The sequence below is a fragment of the Saccopteryx leptura genome, chromosome 1, assembly GCF_036850995.1.
Source record: "Saccopteryx leptura isolate mSacLep1 chromosome 1, mSacLep1_pri_phased_curated, whole genome shotgun sequence".
NCBI classification, from domain to species: domain Eukaryota; kingdom Metazoa; phylum Chordata; class Mammalia; order Chiroptera; family Emballonuridae; genus Saccopteryx; species Saccopteryx leptura.
In genome coordinates, this window is record NC_089503.1 from 35,773,806 (window position 1) to 35,799,948 (window position 26,143).

Consider the following 26,143-nt stretch of genomic DNA (forward strand, 5'->3'; position numbering starts at 1 on the left):
CTGGTTTCTAAGGTGGCTCTATATCTTAAAGGACACAAAAGGTCTCAGAATGTAGTTTATACATCCCTGAGATGGCAGGCTGTGTGTGATGCAGTTCTTGAATGAGACTTAAAAGATAATAGACTGAAAAAGTAACCTCGTAAGACCTTGAGAAATAAATTTCCCTCTGGAAAAAAAAATCATTAATAATAAAATGTGTATAAAATATTTTGTAAAATTAATTTGCATATTAATCTCATTTGATCCTGTTAAATAACTTTGAGGTGTGTGTATTTATCTTATTTATTGTTTTCTGACAGAAGATTTAATACCCAACAAGACTAAGTGGCTCCTTCAGTTCAGTTTCCAGTTTCCAGTAAGTGAAAGAGTTAATGGAGAACCCCCATCCGATAACAGCAATTCTGTATTCTTCTTACTGTCTCAATGCACATTTACTACCGAAGAAAAAATGGACAAAATAGTCAGTAGATGATGCTTAGGACTGACATAAGGTAAGAACATATATGTGTGTATGTGTGTCAAAGTTATAAAATAATCTTTTTTAGAAGTGTTTTGTTTTTCTTTTACAGCAAATGTACTCCTAGGTCCCATAAGTAAGTGCTTTTTCATCTTGCTCTGTGACTTATCTGACTTGTTGTAAGAAGCACTGATGAAGGAAAAAAGATTCTACCCTAAATATGTTCACAGAGTATCCACACAATACTTAATATATCCTATGTAAATATCGTCAGCCTTGAGGATCTCACATTGCTATTTCTAGCGGCAGAGTAGCAATGGTTGGGGGCAGGATGGGAAGATAGGCTAGTTGGAACTTTGACAAATGAAGAGATTATACAATTTTGAAGGAAATAAAAAATGTGTGTTGGTGACTACATTTTGGCTTCTGGTTAAGTAGTATGAGTTCTGAACACTGAAATGATTTTGTTGTCTATCCATCCACTTCACCTCTCCAGTTTATTTCCCCGTTGGCCGTAAATTGAGTTCTACCATAAAGTTCCTAGGACTTTAAATCAATTATATAATCAACTCAAAATTTCCTTCTGAAGGGCCTTAGAAGAATAGACCCAGAGGATAGAAAAGGCAAATAGAGTCAAAGAATAAAGAAGGACTCAATAAAAGAAGGCTGGGGAAACAGGCATGTTTGTGGGAATCAGACAGGCATGTAAAAAATTAATCATAACTAGGAGTGAGAAAAGGATTCTCAAGCTGTCAGAATTGTCTAAGAAGAAAAAAATCTACTTGGGAATGTTGTGAACCCTAATTTGGAACATCTATAGCCAGGGGCAACGCTGTCAAGGAGATCAGTCAATATCATGCGAGAGACTGGAATCAAAAGTGTTACAGGACCTTTTTAATGTGGAGGTTCTATGTTGAAAACTCAGGGAAGTAACTTGATTGGACATTTCTCTAATGGGGTTAGTTCAGTCCAAATGAAAATGGTAGAGACAAAGATACCCGAAATCTTTCTTTGAGAGATGTATTAGGGACAGTAATTGAAGTGATAGTGTTACCATAGTGAAGGACTTCCAGGGTGTGCTATTTGCTTAGGGATTCTGCTCACGCCTACACAACCTGTATATTCCTTTTTGTAAACTATGGAGAACTCTCCTTTTTAAAATGTCTCTAAATTGTGTCTATTGTAGCAGCTTTCTATGCACTTGCCTTCAGAAGTAATTGACTTTTTTCTTTTATTATCCATAGTTTAACAAACACCATAGGAACTAGGTAACAACAATTATATGAAGTGAACTAAATCAAGTCAATTTACAAATATGCCTCTGAAATGTCTTCTGCCACAACAAAAGGAAACATCTAAATATGTTGCCAAAAAAGTATTGAGCAGAGGATAATAACTTGCTGTTGTTTTCTGAAATTACAATTGGCATCACCATTAAGGTAAAGAATAGGGAAAACAAGGCATTTGTTAAAAATTGTATGATGAATGAAATTGCTGTATGTTTTCCTACTCTCCTTTTATCTTACATTCAAAATTAAAAAAATAATTATGTTTAGAATAGAGACATCTATAATTGTTCCATACTTTAATTAGAGATAAAAGCAACTTGATGGTTCATTCCTGAGCAGTACTTCCAAGGAACTCATTTTTTTCTCTACAATAGGCCATGATTTCTAATCTATCATTTTAGAACCTAAGGTGAGTTCTGATCAGAAACACATGTTGAGTTTGAATTTACAGTGTGCTCAGAGGAAAGAGATGTCTCACATTGCAGGGAAAAATATATATATATATATATATATTTCAATATATATATATTTCAGTATATTCTAAATATACTGAACATAGAAATATGTTAGACGTAAAGAAGCCATCAGCTGGTATTTATTGCATTGGTCATATCTCAGGCAAGTCCCACCAGGAGTGATTTCCCCCAGTGTTCTCATGATGGCACACTGCTCCATATATGTTCCAAACAATGAAATGTGCAAAGTCAGCTAAACCTAGTAAAGGTTGGGGCCCTTCTCAGTGGGAATACAGCTTGGTAAGCCAAGGAACATGCAACATGATCAATAGGACATGAGTAGGTGGGGAAGGTCAGCAGTTCAAGGTTCATCCCACTCCCTCAGACCCAGGGATGATTGTTCCAGGGTTGGTCTTAAGTTAATTGTCTTCATTTTGACTTTCTGCATTAAGATTTTCATGTGTGCTTTATTTTCTTAACACTCCTTAGTTTATAGATAACTTCTTTACAATGTCTTTGCCAATAATAGAACAATTATCATCTACTGGAACAGTAATACAATAGCTAGCAAAGCCTGCAAGAATAGCTCTCAAGAGACTATAGACTGGCCAAACAGATTTCTCTTGAGTCCCAACTGTGACTAACATTGAGGAGCTGCTTCAGAGCTCAGAATGAGAATGATTTTGAGGCTATATGCAAGCTTAGTGGGAAAAAGCACCATGGTCTATTAATTAACTAACTATAACTATGAAATTGGCACAAAATGTGAAATGGGACACACAAAGATACTCACTTTTTAAAATGTATTTACAATACCTGGATTAAACCATTTAAACTGTGTTTGTTTTTCTATGATAGGTCACAAATTTTTTTAAACTTGAATTAATGATTGTAAAGTCAGTAGTAGCCACGGCCACCATCACAGCCGCCTGGCCCATGCAGGTTCACATTTGATTCAGACAGTCAGTAATGAAACAACGGAGCCAAGAACTGGTGGGCCATTACCTTTAACCCTAGCTCGCATCCTGCAGGCAAGTAAAAACACACTGTGGAAAAACACTTCCCTTTCCATTCAGGGCTCCCAAAGCCACTGACTTATCTGAGTATTCCTAGAATCAAAGGTTTCTACCTCACCAGACTTATTCACCTCTGTTCCCCATCTCCTTCTCTCTGCACAAACTGGCTTCTCCTTCAGCACTCTGCTATCTTGGCTGCCTCTCCTCTGCAATGCCTATTGCAGGAACCAAGAGAGCAAGAGCCCCTGGGGTCTGTCCCATTTGATAGTGTAGAAATCAAAACCTTTAAGCCCATATACAAATAAGGAAGTCTCTGATACAAAGCCACTTATCTGAGGCATAAATGGGATTCCTCATAAGAGTGCATCACCCCACATCATGCAACAGTCAAGGGCAGGCATGGCCAACATACGGCCCGTAGGCTGGATCCAGCCCGTGTAATGAGTTTATGCAGCCCACGATTAAATTTTTAATATTCTCCACTATTTCAAAATCTCAGCTACTCAGAAGCAGAAGCATCTTTGATTATTGAAAATCGAGATATTTAAGAAGATAGTTGTAAAGCCAGGAGCCATGGCCAGGGCCACCATCAGAGCAGCCGCCCGACCCATGCAGGTTCACATTGGATTCGGACAGTCAGTAAAGAAACAGCGGAGCCAAAAACTGATGGGCCATAGTCTTTAATTCTAGCTTGCACCCGGTGGGCAAGTAAAAACACACAGTGGGCTCCAAAACCCGCTCACATTCAGTGCTCACAAAGCTACTGACTTATCCGAGTTTCCTAGAATCAAAGGTTTCTAGCTCACCAGACTTATTCACCTCTGTTCCCCATCTCCTTCCTTATCCCTGCACAAGCTCTGCACAAACTGGCTTCTTACTCAGCACTCCACCATCTTGGCTGCTTCTCCTGGCCTCCTCCACATGGCCTTTCTCTGCTCTCCTCTCTCCTCTCCTCTAGTGCTAATCTCAGGAACCGAGAGTGCCAACTCTTGTTCTGCCCCCATTTTATATTGTAGCTTCACAATCTCTGATCCAATATACAAAATAGGGAAGTCTCTAATACAAAGTCACTTCTCTGAGGCATGATTGGATTGTACCACCCCACATCAAAAAGGGTGGGAAAGGCTTAATCCCAAAACCAAGCCCCAGGTTACAACGATCCCCAACACACATTAATATCACCTGGGCGACAGCCTCACGTGGGCAGCACCATTTTCAACAAAGTGAGCATAATACATTTTATCTGCCCAACAATAGTGAAATGTGGAAAAGAATTCTGCTTGTGACTAATCTAGGGTTAACTTTCAATAATTGGTCGAATAGATTTGCGATACTTATTTATTTTTTTAAAAAATTCCATTATAAAAATTTACAACTTTTGTACTCGTCTGTACTTGATATGAACTTTTTGACGTTTAGTGGCAATGTGAAACCCACATTCTTTTAGGCGGAGTTTGCAGTGTGCACCCAAGGTCAAACAATTTGTTATTTTTGTGGTCAAGTGTGCTGAATCAAGTGGCATTGTAGCATAGACAATAGCTGCAGCTGATAACTGAAAATGTGTCTAGGCTGTTTGTAAAATGAAATAATTGTTTTATTTCTGATATAACCCCTTCAAGCTCATTCTACTAATTAAATATATTTTTTCTATTGATTGTGACACAGTTTGGATATTTGTATGGTATGCAATTATATTTCTATTAAAATATATTTTTATTAAAATAATATTGTATATTAAACTTTTTTTCACTCATATTTATTCATAAACAGATTACATAAAAAATTTGTTTATTTAAATGAATCATTTTTGTATTTAACATTTTTTAATTTTAATATTTCATCTGGCCCATGAAAAAAATGTTCTTTCTAATCTGGCCTGGGGGTGGGGGGGAACTGTTGGCCACGCCTGGTCAAGGGTGTGGGAAAAAGCTTAGTTTTGAAAAGACCTTAGTATTAAAAGGGTGGGAAAGGCTTAGTCTTAAAACTAAGCCTTAGGCTATAAGGACCTTGCCAGTTTACAGCCTGTCCCCCACACCCAATGCAAATTACAGCGAGCAAACATATACATCATATTTACAAACTGATTTGACTAACAATGGTAAATTTGGGTAAATACTAAAAATTTAAAAACATTAAAATTAAAAGCATTTTCAAAAAAAGTATCTCAGTGTGGCACTTATAGAATACACCTGAATTTTCTTATAAGTGAACAGAGTAAGAAATAAAAAGACAAACATGAAATGAGCGTTGTACGACCAATAACAGTGCGAGGAAGCTCTGCTAACCATCCCCAAAAAGTGTTTAGAATAGTAGAAGGTGAAGGACAGTATGTAAAGTTTGGTTCTTAAATTGTTAAACTGTAGATGCTTATAGACCATTTGATAATCTCACAAGTTATATAAACTCCTATTCAAGAAAAATGGCATGTGTAAACCATAAAAATTATGAAAAAATTCTGAGGAGTCAGTATCTTTTGGAAATGCATCTATTGAATTCAGATTCCTCTTTGAAGCATGTGGAAATCCGGAATCTTGGTCAAATGGGAATAAAACACACACACACGTGCTTTGTTCAGTGCCTGACAGAAAGCACATGCTCAATCAATAATTTTCATCACATGATTAAACATGAATTCAAGGGACTTGTATTGAAGTTATGCAATCATAAATAAATCACTTTAAAACTTTGGGCTTGTTTTCTTAAAAAGTCCTGTACTTGTAGTGATTTTCAGTACTTGGGATATTCCTAATGTTTTCAGAGAAAAAAATTGTTCAATAATTTTAAATTTTTCAGGACTTCTGATAAAATAAAATACGTATTCTTTTAAAGCCTGTATGTCTCCTCTATTATGTGGTAGATAAAAAATAAAATAGTTAAGGCTAGTTAGTTAAGGTTGTGTTTTTTGTATGGAAGAAACACGTCTGAAGACTTAGGTTGATTTGGACATCAATAAGTTTTCTTCTTTTTTCTGTAAAAGAATACACATTCATTCTATAGTTTAAAAACTACTAGGTGGATCACAATAATACAGGGAGTCAGAAAAGTCACCTCTGTCTCAAGTAAGTGCCAGATCTAAACTGAAAGCATCTTATTATTAACAAAAAAAGCTTATGTTTTTTGCCTGACCAGGTGGTGGTGCAGTGGATAGAGAGTCGGACTGGGATGCAGAGGATGCAAGTTCGAGACCCTGAGGTCACCAGCTTGAGCGTGGGCTCATCTGGTTTGAGCAAAAGCTCACCAGCTTGGACCCAAGGTCGCTGGCTTGAGCAAGAGGTTACTCAGTCTGCTGAAGGTCCACGGTCAAGACACATATGAGAAAGCAGTCAATGAACGACTAAGGCAGGGGTTGGCAACCTATGGCTCGTGAGCCAGATGTGGCTCTCTTGAAGGCTGCAGCTGGCTCACAGACAAATCTTTAATAAAAAAAAAATAATAACGTTAAAAATATAAAACATTCTCATGTATTAAAATCCATTCATTTCTTACTGCTAATGTTAATGGTTGAGGGTGGCTGGAGCCAATCTCAGCTGTCCTCTGGGACAATACCAAATTTTATTGGATAATGCATAACGTACATGGGTTATTGTATGGCTCTCATGGGATTACATTTTAAAATATGTGGGGTTCATGGCTCTCTCAGCCAAAAAGTTTCCTACCCCTGAACTAAGGTGTCACAAGAAAAAACTGATGATTGATGCTTCTCATCTCTCTCCGTTCCTGTCTGTCTGTCCCTATCTATCCCTCTCTCTGAATCTCTCTCTCTGTCTCTGAAAAAAAAAGCTTGTTTTTAAGAAAATGCATTGAATTATTTACCAAAAAATATTATGATTTTTAAAGTCACTATTATATTTTCAGCTATGCATATTTGCCCTTTAGAACTTAAAGTACATTAGAATATATTTCTTAGAAGTATAGTTTATAAATCACTATAAAATACAAAGTAGAACTATAACAAGGGAAAATAGGATACAGCAGAGTCAAAGACTTAGATTAGAGTTAAACTCTGCTGCTTATTAGTTTTATGATTTCAGGCAGGTCTTTTTCTCTAGGTCTTGTTTTTCTGATACATGATGAGGTGACAAAATTACTTGCCCCGACTAAACTCTCATATTATTTTGAGACACAAAATAATGTGTCTTGAAAACCTTAATGTTTATTGAAATATGAAAGAAAAGAAAATAAGCAATCACTCTAACCAATTCTGCAATGTGCCTATGTTATTAGGGCCAAAGCACATTTAATTGAAGGTAAATTGACACATAGAAAACAAATGGCACTAAAAATGCTTTGTTCATTAAAAAATGATTTAACATGTGAATGAGATAAATGTAAGCTGATGAGAGACAGATGTAAAAAAATTACCTTAACTTACACAAGGGTTTAAAAATGAAGGGGCAACTGCTTCACAAATTACAAGTCATCAGAAAATAATATGACATAATTTGGTACCCATACATGAAAATTTTTGCAATGTTTCTGTCTCCAGGAGCAGACAACAGTGGAGATACCAAGTTGAGCAGCACATCTGGTTTCTAGAGAAAGTTACTATTAAAACATGCTATTTAGATGTCTGAGTTTCAGAAGTAAGTGAGTGCATTTAATTTATTACCAAATATGCCAAATTTTGAAACAATGGTATAAATTAGGGGTAGTCAACCTTTTTATACCTACTGCCCACTTTTGTATCTTTTTTATTATTTTTTTATTTATTCATTTTAGAGAGGAGAGGGAGAGAGAGAGAGAGAGAGGAGAGACAGAGAGAGAGAAGGGGAGAGGAGCAGGAAGCATCAACTCCCATATGTGCCTTGACCAGGCAAGCCCAGGGTTTCAAACCAGCGACCTCAGCATTTCCAGGTCGATGCTTTATCCACTGCGCCACCACAGGTCAGGCCACTTTTGTATCTTTGTTAGTAGTAAAATTTTCTAACTGCCCACTGGTTCCACAGTAATGGTGATTTATAAAGTAGGGAAGTAACTTTACTTTATAAAATTTATAAAGCAGAGTTACAGCAAGTTAAAGCATATAATAATAATTAATTACCTAGTACTTTATGTCAGATTTTCGCTAAGTTTGGCAGAATAAATTTTTATAAAACAACTTACTATAGTTAATTCTATCCTTTATACTTTGCATACATAAAAATTACATTAGTTAATTGAATTATTAATGGGGTCCCTGAGGCTGATGATGGGAAACTAAATATTGAATATCTGGTTCAATTTTTGTGAAGAACAAACGGAGGTCTCCCCTTTCGGAAATATTCAGGCAGTTTCTTTCTTTCATCATAATATGATTAACAGCACTAAATCCTGATTCCACAAGATATGAGGTAGGGAAAGGTATCAATAAACTGAATACCATTTTCCACATATTTGGATATAAGACCGGCATTTTTTTTATTTTGCCATAGGTTTTCATAGCCACCACTGTTGAATTTATGTTTACTGTCTTCATCATATCTAATTTCTAAAGTCTTTTTGGAAAGTTGTATCAGCCTCTTCCATATTTGTGGTAAAAGGATTTTTTTATCCAGTCATATACCTTCAATTTCAAAATATCTTCAAATCTTTTTCCATGTCCAATTTAAGTTCGTTGAGGTGGCTACTGAATCTGTCAATAGCCTCTGGAGTTACATCATTTTTTATAGATGATAATTGAGGAAACTGATGAAATTCTCTCTTCAATAGATTCTGATGAAGTAGTTCAAGTTTGTCAATAAATAATAGCACAATACTTTGGCAACCTATAAGAGTTTTATTAGCTCCTTGAAGCTGCAAATTGATATCGTTAAATCTCTTGAATATATCTGCCAAGTAAAAGGCATCATTCTTTACTGTTTTTAACTGTTGACACAGATTGGTCTAATTATTACTTTCAAAAAAATTGTATGACACTATCATATAATGCTACAAATCTAGTCAAAGATGTACCCTTTGACAGCCACCGAAATTCTGTGTGCAAAAGTAACTTAATAAAATCTTCCTTACAGTTATTGATCAACTTACAACCTATGCAACTTATGACCATTCGACTTTACAACCACAATTGCTAGTCATGACTGCTCCGCGTCTGGCAGCACAAGCGTTGCCCAGCTAGACGTATGACAGTGCGGACCAGCTTCCGGCAGCTCTACCATCTCTGCATGCACCATTTCAACTGTTATCCCAGACTCGGTACAGAAATTTGTGTTTTATGTCTTGGATATTTTCCATCAAACCCCTCCCAAGATGTCTACCAAGAGGAAATTGTCTTTGTCTTTGACTTAAAGATTTTTATAACATCATTTCACAGTACTGTATATATAGCCTATTCAACTTACAACCAAATTGTGTTACGACCAGTCTGTCAAAACCAATTGTGGTTGTAAGTCGAGCACTAGCTGTATTGTCCTTGCAAAGCTGCCAAAACATTCTATCATTCTTTGCTTTGGATTTGATCTTGTTTACGGCTCAAATTATTAAGTTAATGATGAATGAAGACTTGTACTTAGATGTTTTCCTACAAGATGTTGTCTGTACACCACACAATGAATACATAAAACATTTGGCACTTCCTGCTTCAAATAAGCAACAAATCCACGATAGCGACCTACCATTGATGGCGTTCCACCAGTAGCGCATGCAACAACATTATACAAAGGAATATTATTTTTTGTAAAGTATGTTCTCACAGTATTAAATAATGATAACCTTTTTGTATCTGTGATGAGATTTATTGTGAATAGCATTTCTTCTCGTAATATATTGTTTTCATCAAAATAGCGTATATATGCCATCAATAAAGCATTATTATCTGCAATGGTAGATTCATCCAATTGCATGGAAAATGAAGAGTTTTGGAGAATACTTATAAGTTTGTTTTCAACATTAACTGCCATTTCATCAATCCGTCGCTTTACTGTGCTATCGCTTAGGGGCAACATTTTTAAAATTTGAGGTATATCCTGATGCATTACTGTTGAGATAAATTCTTTTATAGAGGGTATTATTACAATTTCTCCAATATTATAGCTTTTACCACTTTTTGCAATTATTTGTGAAATGCTATAAGTGGCAATTAATCCATTTTCATTCATTGTATGTTGGTTCTTAAATGATGCAACAATAGTTGAACGATTTTGAAATTTTTTATATATTTCCTGAAAATATTCAATGGGCTTGTCCTTGCATTTGGATGCTTTATAGAAAGATATTCTCGCAATCGACTTGGCTTCATTGCCTCATTGGATAATGTTTTATGGCACAATAAACACATTGGATGTTGTTTATTTGCAACAGATTCTATGAAACCCATCTTCAGATACTCTGGCGAATAGCCACGTGCATATATATATATATATATATATATATATATATATATTTTTTTTTTGAGACATGGGTTCACGATATTTCACAATATTTTGTTTGAAGCTGTAAGCACATGCTTGCTCTCAGAAATCTAACTATGTACTGACTTCAGTTTCGATTACATAACGATTTAGCTTCACTTACATAACATGAACAAAACTTATGCGCTTGAAGTCTGTTGTGTGGTTGTGATGTTACAAGTGTTGTGGTTGAGCAAGAGTTTGTCAAGATGAGACTAAGTAGTGAGTATCCGTGGTTGTGTGTTTTATAAAATTTTCTGTAACGGGTGTTGGCCAGTGGCATAACTTCTTTGCGATCAGGGGGAAGTAGCAAAACATCGGCTAGTTTTGGCAGTCCATGGGGGGGGTTCCTAGAATATCACCCTATCACCTTAAAATCCGGGAATCGAGATGAAAATGTGAGTTAATTGGTGTCTTCATAGTCCGGCAGTTTCTGTCATAGAAGTGTCGAACCATGGAGTTCTTTGTCTATGGGGTAATAAAACAACAAACTGCTAGTTTTTGGGCGACAATAGCAGTCATAAACTGCCCGCCGGATTGGGCAGCAGGTGTGGACCCAGGGTCAGGTACCTGGCAGCTCACAGATGCAGGCCAGGTGGTCGCAAAAGAGGTTGGTTGCAGTCTCAATATAAATGCCCTGTAACAGAGTCTGACTGCTGTCCTGATCTCGACTGGTCAATAGTCAATTAGTATGTAATCGCAGCGCCGTTTGGTCCCTCCGCTACTGCCCACTATGAAAGCTGGAATGCCCACTAGTGGGTGGTGGGACCAGGTTGAGTACCACTGGCATAAATAAATGTTATAGAAATAGTTATCAAGGCCCTGGCCAGTTGGCTCAGTGGTAGAGCGTTGGCCTGGCGTGCAGAAATTCCGGTTCGATTCCCGGCCAGGGCACACAGGAGAGGCACCCATTTGCTTCTCCACCCCTCCCCCTCTCCTTCCTCTCTGTCTCTCTCTTCCCCTCCCGCAGCGAGGCTCCATGGGAGCAAAGATGGCCCCGGCGCTGGGGATGGCTCCTTGGCCTCTGCCCCAGGCGCTAGAGTGGCTCTGGTCGCAACAGAGCGACGCCCCGGAGGGGCAGAGCGTCGCCCCCTGGTGGGCGTGCCAGGTGGATCCCGGTCGGGCGCATGCGGGAGTCTGTCTGACTGTCTCTCCCCTTTTCCAGCTTCAGAAAAAAAAAAAAGAAAAGAGAGAAATAGTAATCAAAAGAATAACTACAAATCCTTGTCAAATAAAGTTGATTCATAATATTCCAACAAGTCAATTCACTTTAAAATAAACAAATACATATACTAGAATATTGATGGTTTCAATCTGTTAATGAATTTGCTTTGCAAGTAATTATTTTGGTGATGTTGAGTGTCAATTTTTTCAAGGCCTCAACTCCCTCATTGTGAAGTAAATCCTATAATTTCCTTTCTCTTTCTCAGGGATTGTAGTAAGAATCAAGTGAAATAATGTACAGGGTCAGTATAAAATGCTAATACATAATATATTAATAATTACATGGTAATTGATGCACATAAAGTATTATTTTATCACTAGACTAAAAAAGTCTATGTAAGCACTAATTTAATTAATTGAATATTTTATTTCAAACATTGAAAGACATATGAGGTGATTAGAATAAATGAAATACGCTAGACAAAGACAAATACTGTATGGCATCACTTACTTGTGGAATACATGGAATCTTGAAACACACAAACAACCCCCATTAAAAAAATTATTTCATAGAAATGTCGAAAAAAATAGTTGTTGTCAGGGTCAGGGAGAAAGAGAAATAGAATGATGGGTGTCAAAGCATACAAAATTGTGTTTATAAGAATAAGTACTGAAGATCAAACATATAGCATGATGACTACAACAAATAATAGGGTATTGTACAATTCAAAGTTGCCCAGACTTGTTAGGATGGCTATTATGAAAATGATGAGAGATAACAAATGTTAATAAACATGTAAAGCAAAGGGAATCCTTGCATGCTGTTGATGGGAATATACATTGGCACCGTTGTTATACACTGTATCCTTAAATCATTCTACCACAGACACAGAAAAATAAGAGTCAACTATGTGAGGTGATGGATGTGTTAACTATTTTGATCTTGGTAATCATTCTACCTTGTATTTGTACATTAAATCATCATGTTGTACACTTTAAATATATACTATTAAATTTGTCAATTACTCCTCAACAAAGTTATAAAATATCCAAATCCAAAAAAAAGTAATGCGTACTAAGTATCCTTTCTTAGTATCTAACATTTTCCAATTATTTTAGTTAGATATACATTCAACAAAAACTATATTTCATGTTCAAAATAAGCACTTTTCATCATATTATAAACTAAAATTATACAAATATACATATGGATCCACACATATTTATAAGAAAAAAAAAGTCACTTTAGCATGTAGGTATCATAGAATATTCTTCATTTAAATTTTTGTGGAAAAAAAATTGTACGCCCTGGCTAGGTAGTTCAGTCAGTTAGATCATAGTACTTATACAACAAGGTTGTAGATTCAATCCCAAGTAATCAGGGCTCATGAAACAATCAAGTAAAACAAAAATCAGTGTTTCTTTCTCTCTCTCTATCTTTAAAATCAATTAATAGCAAATTATAAAAAATGTCTTTATGTTTTAAAATTATGTGAAAAAGTAGAGGATATAATATATAGTAACATATACATGCTAATCACAAAGCAGATTATACCTAGTACTAAAGTAACTGGATAGAAATATTTCTTTTCTTTTTTTTTTTTATTAAGTGAAAGTTGGGGAAGCAGAGACAGACTCCTGTATGCTTGGTGGCAGCCGAGTTATTTTAGTGCCTGTGGTGAGGCCATGGAGCCATCCTTAGCTCATGAAGCCATCTTTGCTTAAACCATTCGAGCCATGGCTGTGGGAGAAGAAGAGAGAGAGATGTGTGTGGAATTAGGGATGGAGAAGCAGAGGGTCACTTCTCCTGTGTGCCTTGATCTGAATATGAATTGAACCCAGACTTGCACACACTGGGCTGATGCTCTACCACTTAGCCAATCAACCAGGGTCAAAGTATTTCAAAATACTGTGTTTCTTCTTAGTGATGAAACTTTTTGAATGTTTTCTTTTGGCTTTATCATTTTGGACATTATTAAAATTTGACTACAATGAGAAAATAATACTTTTGAAATAAAAGGATTTAAATAGAGCAGCAAAACAAAGAGTAGGAAATCCAAAGAATATCACCTCCAAGAGCATTCAAGGAGGATAAAGAGAAACTCCCTTCCCTGGCAGCTCCCAGTAAGCAGGCCTCACTACTTTCTTCAGTAGAAAGTGTTTACTGCTGCTGGCCACCTTCCCAAATCAAAAGCCAGCTCTCAAACATTTTAACAAGGACACAATTTATCAACATGTCTTGCAATTGTCAGCACATACCATTATTTGTAAGATGAAATTTAAGCGCTTCAACAACAAGCATTGCTCCCTTATAGTCTATCTTTACTAAGACCCATCAAATCTATTCAAAATTGAGCAGATTCTCAGGGAAATCATTGGAAATGGAATATCCCCCTAGCCATCTCAGGGTTCTGCAAAATATTACCAGATATATATTGTGGCCTCAGTTTTAGAGGTGCATAAGTGAATTTCTGTGGTCACATACTTTTTAGGGTTACCTACCGTATATCATTTTCTACTCTCTGCTGCCCTGACGCATCAATCTACATATGTATATATGTGTGTATGTATTCATTCCTTCAAAATATGTTTACGAAAGACCTAAATGTACACTGTGGGTATAGTAGTAAACACATTAGACTGAGTTAACTGCTATCAAGATGAGTTGATGAGTGCATTGTAGCAGAAATCATTCTGTGCCTCCCAATCAGTAATCCCCTTCTTTTATATCAAAAAAGAAGAAGAAGCAATCTTTCACAATAGAAGCTGAAAACACTAAGGTCTTACTTCTGAGTGTATACATGACAAAATTGAAAAGACTTAAAATTTTTTTTCTTCTTTATAAAAATGATGACACTGAAAGACAAGTGCCCCCACTTCTTCTCTGACTTTGTACACAGTTGGACAAGAGCAGCATATAGATATTTATTTACTATCATAATACAATGAAGAATCGAAGCTTAGGACAAGTTAGTAAGTTGAGGATCACATACTGAAAAGCAGGAAAACCAAACAAATATATAAGAAAACCTGGGTCCTTCTTGACAATGCTTAACAAACTATAAAATTTCTCAAGTTGAACAAACTATAAAATTCTCATGCTTCTAGACCTCTTGTTATTTTAATTATTAATAATCTTTCTGCCCTAGCCTGTGGTGGCACAGTGGATAAGGCCTTGACATGGAATACTGAGGTCGCTGGTAATCAAAAACCCTGGGCTTGCCTGGTCAAGGCACATATGTGAGTTGATGCTTCCTGGTCCTCTACCCCTTTCTTTCTCCCTTCTTTCTTTCTCTTTCCTCTCTAAAATGAATAAATAAAATTTTTACAAAATCTTTCTGTTGAACAGCCTTTTGGGCAGAGTATAAACTGAGGACATTTTAATCTATGCAGCTTCATAGTCTATTTATACACAATTCACTTGATTCCATGTGCAAGGGCTCTTCTCAAAGTGACATGAAATAACAAGGCTTACATATAATGTCTCATTTTTTATGTAAATATTTAAAAAAATTACTCATTTTGGTAATTTCTGAAAGTTGATAAATCACTAATCTATATTCAACAACTGGTGTATTACAAAGAAGTATATCACTGAAAGCTATTAGATCTCAGATCTCATTCTCTTCTTTCAACTTTTCTTTCTATAATTCTTTCTTTTTAAGAACAGAAGTTCAAAATATTTTAAAAGCCTGATATGATTTTCTCTGTTCACATAAATCTGTCAGCCTAATACCTAAAATTTATCAGTTTTAGGAAGGTTAAATTTGTTTTATTACATTCCTGATGTTAAGTTAAACTAATTCACAGAGAACTAGAAGCTTGTTTGCAAATGAAAACACACTTCCCTTTTCTATTTCACTTAATTATTGTTGATGAGGGGGAAAAGCTAGGACCAAACTGAATGTAAGAATTAAGGTATCCTGAGCTCAAGAGTGTTAGCATGAAAGATTAAAGTTAGCAGAATGCCTCGTGCTTCAAACTTCCATCTTACCTATTTATAACATGCAGTGAACAAAGTGCTGAGAAGTGGGGGTCAGTAAGCATTAATGAGAATGAACAGTTTTCTTGGTGTTCTGGGGAATGTCTTGTCACAAACGAGGTCAAAAGAATGGCAGAGAACATAGGGAAGAAGAAGTGGCAAGATGCACTTCACAAAAAAAGGAGTATTTAGTAAATATTGGTTGGCGTAAAAGAAACACTCTCCCATGGCTTTAAGCCAAAAGTGAAGGTGCCAAAGAAGAGAACAAGTCATTTCTCTACTGTTTTCACTTAAAAAAACTACAGAATTTTCCAACTGTTAAATAAAATGAGGAATTATCCCTCTTTAAACCTGACATTTGTAGATTAGGCCGATCACTGTAGTGAAATTCTTAAAAAGCAATAATGTAGTCAAAGTCATTTGCACATCTTATTTATTGAAACTAATTATTATTCCTACTACTAAGCGCCTAATATCCTATTATTCTACTGCATTTGGCAATGCAAAGGTACCATAAGCATTACAATGTAAAGTAACTGCCTCCCTCTTGTTTCCTGTGCCCAAGGGAGATAAAAATAAATTATCTGTAGTAGTTTCTCCTTGTAGCTATCACAAAACTATCATAAACTATGTGACTAAAAACAACACAAACTTATTCTCTTACAATTCTGGAAGCCAGAGGTCTAAAATGAAATTTATGGTATTAAAATCAAGGAGTTGGCAGGGCCGGTTCTGGAGGCTATAGTCGGGGAAAACCTTCACATTTTTTTCTTTCTAACCTCTGAGGTCACATAACTTTCTTCTTACTTAGGCCTTCTTGTTTCGCTTTTGTGAAGACTAGATATGCTCTCCTTAAAAAAAAAATATTCCAAAAGACAGTATTCCTCAATACTGAACTAAAGTAATTGAAAGTTACAAAGGGACTTTAAGTACTTTGTAATGATGCAAGCCTTTAATTAACAATGTGCTCAGAAAACCATATCTCCATCAGTTAAGTAGGTAAAAAAATAAAAGCATCTCAAATGCAGTCAAATACAACTCTAATTATTGTGCAAATCTGAGAATGTAAGCTAAATCATATTTTAAATAATGTACACATTGGGCTAGCAAGTTGGAGGGTGACCAGAGAAAGATGCTCACCTTAAATAATAAATCCTTCTTCCCATAACGAAGCTCCTTCAGTTGGGCTTGGATTTTTTTTGACTGCAAGAGCAGAAACATGGATTAGTGCCTTAATTTCATTTCTGTTTTCCAACTTGGTGATTAAAATTCTTTCAAAACTTCACAAAAATGAATTTTGCAGCCAAGCAGAAACAGTCCAACGAGTTTGGAAATGAAACAGAAAAGCTTAATCTCTACTTTGGGAGTTGGATGCGCAGCTATGTTAGGGAGGTGGAGAAAGCCAAGATCTGTTCAAAGGAAACATACTGTTTAAATAGAGACAGACTCATACATAGAGAGCAGGCTGACAGGTATGGAGGGTTGGGTGGCTGGGTGAGGGGAGGTAGAGGAACAGAGCAAAAAAGGACACAAATAAAAGAACTCATGGACACAGACAGCAGTGTGGTGATTGCAGGGGGGGGAGTGGGAGAAGGTATGGGGGCATAAACGGTAATTGAGGAAGACTTGACTTGAGTGAGGTAAACACACAATATGGTATACAGAGATATGTTGTAGAATTGGATGACCTGAAGCCTATATAATTACGTTAACTGGTGTCACCTTAATAAATACAATTCAACATTTAAAAAGTAGAAGGTAACATTCCAAGAAAGGTAGCTTTATTCAAATTCTCATTTATTCATGTGACTATGATAATTATTTGTTTGTGTTCTATTTCTTCTACTGAAGAATCCGTGCCAATAATCTTAGACGGAGAGAGAGACAGATGACTGAGGCTCTTAAGTGAGAATGTTTGAAAATGGGTCAGCTCTGGCAACACTGGGAAGCATGATCATCATTTGTGGTTCTTACCCCCACCCAAAGAATTTCAGTCAACCAGGCATGACCAGCACTCTAATTTAAGATGCTAAATATATCTCTGTAATTGTATGCTTCAGTTTTCAATGCTTATTTCAATTATTTATTAAAGTAAGATTAAATAGGGAAATATTAACATTGACAATCAAATCTGAAATGGATATATTTTTAAGGAGAAGGTAACAAGCAAATGAGACGGGAGCAAAGGAAAGCACTTAGAGTGGTACAGTGCTGAGGTGAAGGGTATTTGCCCTTTAGAAGGATGAGCTTTTAAGAGGACCATTACAAATATAAAAGTGCTTATAACAGAAAGCTCTCTCAGGTTGGGCTACCACATTAACATATGTTCTGGCAAACCACAGATTATAATACTGCTTCCCATTTTTTCCAGACTAGACCCAATATCAAAGATTCTAATTTGAGGAGTGACGTCATGGAAATGGCACCATGAGCAGCGCATCCGACAGATCTCCCCAAAATCTCAACAAATTTATCAACTTGAAACAGAAAAATTTATCCTTGGAGCATTCCGGAGTTCCACACAAACGGAAAGCGAAAGGACTGTTACAAAAGAAAAAAACACCACAAGTAACAGCTCCACCAAGAACACAATAAAACCAAACTTAAACTGTGACAACAAAGGAAAAAAAGGGGGGAGAAGATGGAGATTAACAGTAGCAAAGGACGATGAAGTGCAGAAATACTCATAAGATAGGGTACTACAATGAATATGGTAGGTACCCTTTTCATTACTTAATGGTAACCACCCTTGAAAAAACCACCACAAAAACACTTGACTTAAAAAAGGTAGCAACAGAGGAAAGAAGTATGGAACACAAACAAACAAAAACAAATGATAGAAAAACAAAAGAGAAGAATCAAACAAGATACAAAACTAACAGAAAGCAATTTATAAAATGGCAGTAGGGAACCCACAAGTGTCAATAATTACACTAAATGTAAATGGATTAAACTTACCAATAAAAAGACACAGAGTAGCAGAATGGATTAAAAAAGAAAATCCAACTATATGCTGCCTACAAGAAACACATCTAAGCAACAAGGATAAAAACAAATTCAAAGTGAAAGGCTGGAAAACAATACTCCAAGCAAACAACACCCAAAAAAAAGCAGGTGTAGCAATACTCATATCTAATAATGCTGACTACAAGACAGAAAAAGTACTTAGAGACAAAAATGGTCATTTCATAATGATTAAGGGGAAGTTGAATCAAGAAGACATAACAATCCTTAATATATATGCACCAAACCAAGGAGCACCAAAATATATAAGACAGCTACTTATTGACCTTAAAACAAAAACTAACAAAAATACAATCATACTTGGAGACCTCAATACACCGCTGACGGCTCTAGATCGGTCATCCAAACAGAGAATCAATAAAGATATAGTGGCCTTAAATGAAATACTAGAACACCTGGATATGATAGACATCTACAGGACATTTCATCCCAAAGCGACAGAGTATACATTTTTCTCTAGTGTACATGGAACATTCTCAAGAATTGACCATATGTTGGGCCACAAAGACAATATCAGCAAATTTAGAAAAATTGAAATTGTACCAAGCATATTCTCTGATCATAAAGCCTTGAAACTAGAATTCAACTGCAAAAAAGAGGGGGAAAAACCCACAAAAATGTGGAAACTAAACAACATACTTCTAAAAAATGAATGGGTCAAAGAAGAAATAAGCGCAGAGATCAAAAGATATATACAGACAAATGAAAATGAAAATACGACATATCAGAATGTCTGGGATGCAGCAAAAGCAGTAATAAGAGGAAAGTTCATATCACTTCAGGCCCATATGAACAAACAAGAGAGAGCCGAAGTAAACCACTTAACTTCACACCTTAAGGAACTAGAAAAAGAAGAACAAAGACAACCCAAAACCAGCCAAAGAAAGGAGATAATAAAAATCGGAGCAGAAATAAATGAAATAGAGAACAGAAAAACTATAGAAAAAATCAATAAAACAAGGAGCTGGTTCTTTGAAAAGATCAACAAAATTGACAAACCCTTGGCAAGACTCACCAAGGAAAAAAGGCACAGGACTCAAATAAATAAAATCCAAAATGAAAGAGGAGAGATCACCACAGACATCATAGATATACAAAGAATTATTGTAGAATACTATGAAAAATTATATGCCACCAAATACAACAATCTAGAAGAAATGGATAAATTCCTAGAACAATACAACCTTCCTAGACTGAGTCATGAAGAAGCAGAAAACCTAAACAGACCAATCAGCAGGGAGGAAAAGAAAAAACTATTAAAAACCTCCCCAAAAATAAAAGTCCAGGCCCAGACGGTTATACTAGTGAATTCTATCAAACATTCAAAGAAGACTTGGTTCCTATTCTACTCAAAGTCTTCCAAAAAATTGAAGAAGAAGCAATACTTCCAAACACATTTTATGAGGCCAACATAACCCTCATACCAAAACCTGGCAAGGATGGCACAAAGAAAGAAAACTACAGACCAATATCTCTAATGAATACAGATGCTAAAATACTAAACAAAATACTGGCAAACCGAATACAACAACATATTAAAAAAATAATACATCATGATCAAGTGGGATTCATCCCAGAATCTCAAGGATGGTTCAACATACGCAAAACGGTTAACGTAATACACCATATCAACAAAACAAAGAACAAAAACCACATGATCTTATCAATAGATGCAGAAAAGGCTTTTGATAAAATACAACACAATTTTATGTTTAAGACTCTCAACAAAATGGGTATAGAAGGAAAATATCTCAACATGATAAAGGCCATATATGATAAACCATCAGCCAACATCATATTAAACGGCATAAAACTGAGGACTTTCTACCTTAAATCAGGAACAAGACAGGGTTGTCCACTCTCTCCACTCTTATTTAACGTGGTGCTAGAAGTTCTGGCCAGAGCAATCAGACAAGACAAAGAAATAAAAGGCATCCATATCGGAAAAGAAGAAGTAAAGGTATCACTTTTTGCTGATGATATGATCCTATACATCGAAAACCCGAAGGACTCCACAAAAAGATTATTAGAAACAATAAACCAATACAGTAAGGTCGCAGGATACAAAATTAACATACAAAAAATATATGCCAACAATGAAATATTAGAAAACGAACTCAAAAAAATAATCCCCTTCACGATTGCAACAAAAAAAATAAAATACCTAGGAATAAACATAACAAAGAATGTAAAGGACCTATATAACAAAAACTACAAGGCATTATTAAGAGAAATAGAAAAAGACACAATGAGATGGAAAAATATTCCTTGTTCTTGGATAGGAAGAATAAATATAATTAAAATGGCCATATTACCCAAAGCAATATATAAATTTAATGCAATTCTCATCAAAATTCCTATGAGATTTTTTAAAGAAATGGAACAAAAAATCATCAGATTTATATGGAACTATAAAAAACCCCGAATAGCCAAAACAATCCTAAGGAAAAAGAATGAAGCTGGGGGCATTACAATACCTGACTTTAAACTATATTTTAGGGCCACGATAATCAAAACAGCATGGTATTGACAGAAAAATAGACACTCAGACCAATGGAACAGAATAGAAAGCCCAGAAATAAAACCACATATATATGGTCAAATAATCTTTGATAAAGGGGCCAACAACACACAATGGAGAAAAGAAAGCCTCTTCAACAAATGGTGTTGGGAAAACTGGAAAGCCACATGCAAAAGAATGAAACTCGACTATAGCCTGTCCCCGTGTACTAAAATTAATTCAAAATGGATCAAAGACCTAAATATAAGACCTGAAACAATAAAGTACATAGAAGAAGACATAGGTACTAAAATCATGGACCTGGGTTTTAAAGAACATTTTATGAACTTGACTCCAGTGGCAAGAGAAGTGAAGGCAAAGATAAATGAATGGGACTACATCAGAATAAAAAGTTTTTGCTCAGCAAGAGAAACTGATATAAAAATAAACAGACAGCCAACTAAATGGGAAATGATATTTTCAAACAACAGCTCAGATAAGGGCCTACTATCCAAAATTTACAAAGAACTCATAAAACTCAACAACAAACAAACAAACAATCCAATAAAAAAATGGGAAGAGGACATGAACAGACACTTCTCCCAGGAAGAAATACAAATGGCCAACAGATATATGAAAAGATGCTCAGATTCATTAGTTATTAGAGAAATGCAAATCAAAACTACAATGAGATACCACCTCACCCCTGTTAGATTAGCTATTATCAACAAGACGGGTAATAGCAAATGTTGGAGAGGCTGCGGAGAAAAGGGAACTCTCATCCACTGTTGGTGGGACTGTAAAGTAGTACAACCATTATGGAGGAAAGTATGGTGCTTCCTCAAAAAACTGCAAATAGAACTACCTTATGACCCAGCAATCCCTCTACTGGGTATATACCCCAAAACCTCAGAAACATTGATACGTAAAGACACATGTAGCCCCATGTTCATTGCAGCACTGTTCACAGTGGCCAAGACATGGAAACAACCAAAAAGCCCTTCAATAGAAGACTGGATAAAGAAGATGTGGCACATATACACTATGGAATACTACTCAGCCATAAGAAATGATGACATCAGATCATTTACAGCAAAATGGTGGGATCTTGATAACATTATACGGAGTGAAATAAGTAAATCAGAAAAAAACAAGAACTACATGATTCCATACATTGGTGGAATATAAAAACGAGACTAAGAGACATGGACAAGAGTGTGGTGGTTACCAGGGGTGGGGGGAGGGAGGACAGGGGAGGGAGGGAGGGAGAGAGTTGGGGGGAGGGGGAGGGGCACAGAGAACTAGATAGAGGGAGGCGGAGGACAATCTGACTTTGGGCGAGGGGTAAGCAACATAATTTAATGACAAAATAACCTAGACATGTTTTCTTTGAATATATGTACCCTGATTTATTAATGTCATCCCATTATCATTAATAAAAATTTATTAAAAAAAAAAAGATTCTAATTTAAGAATCTCAGTTATTTGTCTTTCCACAGCTAAGATTACTGGCTTGATTCTTCAGTAGAAGAAATAGAACACAAACAAATAATTATCATAGTCACATAAAAAATGATAATTTGAAAAAATAGTTGTATGAGAATATAAAACAGTACAGCCACTTTGGGAAAAAAATTTGGCAGCTTCTTATACAATTAAACATACACATACTGCATTATAGAGCAATTCTTTGCTCTATAATTACCCAAGAGAATATGTTATATATACATAAATGTTTACAGTATCTTTATTCATAATAGTCAAATGTTGGAAAAATCGACATGTCTATTAGCTGATGAATAGTAAACAAATCATGATACATTCGTGAAATGTAAAGCTAGAATACTGCTGAGCATTTTTTTCTAATGAAGTAAGTACTGAAACCTTTAACAATGTAGATGGATTTCAGATGCATTACACTATGTAAAAGAATCCAGTCACTAGAAGCTAAATTTTTTTTTATAGGGACAGAGAGAGAGTCAGAGAGAGGGATAGATAGGGACAGACAGACAGGAATGGAGAGAGATGAGAAGCATCAATCATCAGTTTTTTGTTGCGACACCTTAGTTGTTCATTAATTGCCCTCTCATATGTGCCTTGACCACGGGCCTTCAGCAGACCGAGTAACCCCGTGCTGGAGCCAGCGACCTTGGGTTCAAGCTGGTGAGCTTTGCTCAAGCCAGATGAGCCCGCGCTCAAGCTGGCAACCCCAGGGTCTCGAACCTGGGTCCTTCCGCATCCCAGTCCGACACTCTATCCACTGCGCCACCGCCTGGTCAGGCGAAGTTAAATTTTATATAATACCATTTATATGATACCGCACAAAAAATTACGAACAAAAGGAGAGGCACAACAATTAGGTTAGTTCCTGACACGGTCTGAAATTGGCTAGTGAAGATTATAAAATAGCAAAAGGGAATTTTTGGGTTAAAGGTAGTGTTGTACACCTTGAATACATACATTGATTCAAACTATTAAAACTGTATACTTAAATAGAATAAACTCTATGTAAATTATATCTTAATAAAAACTCATTTTTAAAAGTGGCTGGCCATAGTACATGATAAACACAATACTCTCATTGTACTATGATATACTATTAAACTCTGCCGATATGAAGTCCTCTTTAATAAATAAAGTCCACTCTTATATTTGAAATGTTATACTTTTCCAAGTATTTGTTGAATGTATATGAGTCTTCCACTGAACCACCTGCAAGTCTACAGGGTCTGTTTTATTATTATATTCAGAACATTTCTACCATTAAAGGTAGTAGAGTTTGCAAAGTGGGAGACTGTGTTATAATGTTGTTATAATTTCTAAATCATTATCCAGTGTTGGAAGGACTATCAATTAGAGTATAATATTGAAAGTGTTATAAATGATACACTGTTACCAGGTTTTAAATTGGAAACACACTTTTTCACTGATATCCTTATCCTGAGCCAACTGAGTTTTGCAATCTATTAAATCAGGAAGCTGATAAGAGAAAACAAAAAAGAAAACAAAATAAAAATGATAAAATAAGGTAGGAGAGAAGTAGAGAGGGAAAAGGGGTGATGAGAGGGAGGAAGGAGAAAGGATAGAGGGACAGAGGAAGAGAGAGAATGAGAGAAACAGGAAGCAAGAGAGGAAGGGAGGAAGAGTTTGACATATTAACAATTCAGAATTATGCAATTAAACTCTATATCCAGGATCAGCAAGGGTTTGTGGTTTCTTAAAATCTAGGAAGGTTCTATCTCCTAAAAAAGCTTTCTCTTTTTCTTGATATGGTTAATAAAAGTAGAATGCATGAGATAATGCATAAGACGACAAAGAGCCATCATTGTGTGCATGTGTTTGGTACTGGCTCTTAAGAACAAAACTCACACCCGAGTTTTAAATCACCCTTGGACTTAAACAACTACTTCTGGACTCCACATTTACTACAACTTTTCTCTTTCTCCCACAAAGATTCGCAAGTGACTAAAATAATAATGTTTAGACATAACATCTCTCTTTATTTATATAAACTTTATCTCCACGATACTTCCTTGTTTTCATAACTAGACTTAATTTTGTGCTACTGATTTCAATAAAGAATCATTTTTGTTATCTTTCTCAACTTCAAATGCACAGTTGATTAGCATTTTCTACATGCCATTGCAATTTGCTGTCCAGGGCTCATCTATAACCAGGACTGTCTCTTCGGAAAACACACTTTCATTTTTTCTCCAAAACCAATATTGACCAATATCAATTGAGAAATTATCGCTACAAATGGTGTGTATGATTTGACCAATTTCACTTTTATTCAACACATTTGATGTTCTATATTTTAGGCCTCAGGACTCATTTTAACCATTTTGGGTATTCACTATTTTTACTGCAAACTTATACTGAATGCACAATATATAATTTAAACTTTTCTTCATAACTTGGATTCATTATTAAAATATCAATTTTGTATTAAGTAGTAATTTATCCACAAACAATAATAAAAACCTACATGTCTTTTTTCTGCACTAAGTGAACATAAACAGCTATATTTCCTGATTTTAGTTATGGTTATCTAAAAACATTTTTTTAAGAAATTTTGTTCATAGTTATCACTTCTCTTTGTCTCTATATGACTGTCTCCTTCTAATTTTTAATGAGTTAATGAGCAAAATCCTATCTAAATATCTGATGAGAATATGCAAAGCAAAATAAATACATTTTGAGTGAGTGCATCTTTATTGTGTAATGCACATTTATTTGAAACCCAGTTTACACTAACTGCTGTCTTTTAGCTTGTTGGTATCATTTCAAAAAATTAAAAATCAGTGGGGTACTCTTCAAACAATTGAGCTATTACTATATTTTAGTAATTTTAAGTATGCTAATGATCTTAAATGTAATTTAAGTGTTGGATCTGTGAGTCATGATGTTTTCTCAAGTCCATAGAAAAAATAAAGTTGGTGATACTGATGATGATTATTATGATGATGATTGTAATTATTCAAAAAGGAAGATAAAGAAGGTGGGGAAAACAGAAAGTCTATAATGAAACATTTTAGCTAAGTTCTTTTTTCCCTTTTAAGGACTATTGTTTAGTTTGAGATATGTGCCACTACTTCCTAGTAGGACTCCTGAAAAGCAGTGCCTGTGTGTCACCAGGTAATCTTTCCTGTCTCTCCTGCTAGAATTTGATAATAACAAGAAGAGGTTTTAGAAAGAAAGGTTTTCTGCATATGCAGGAAGTGATGGGGTTTCACCAGCTTTATGCCTTACATCTAGATTGTTAGGAATAAAGCAGTCAGTTTCTAACTTGTGCAAGCCACTGTTCTTGGTCTACTCAAACTGCTTTTCCTTCCCCCTTCCTTCACAGGTATCAGCTAGACAGAGTAGTATGAAGACTCTCATGTCTG

General features: G+C 35.7%; 1 protein-coding gene across 2 annotated transcripts in view; it reads right to left on the bottom strand.

The window, feature by feature from the left end:
- LUZP2 (leucine zipper protein 2) overlaps positions 1-26,143 on the bottom strand; it is a 470,561-nt gene that overhangs the window by 82,468 nt on the left and 361,950 nt on the right. For both annotated transcript variants that reach the window (XM_066364200.1, XM_066364208.1), the window contains exon 7: positions 16,871-16,933. In XM_066364200.1, coding sequence (XP_066220297.1) covers positions 16,871-16,933 — 63 coding nt within the window. The remainder of the gene's footprint in view (positions 1-16,870; positions 16,934-26,143) is intronic.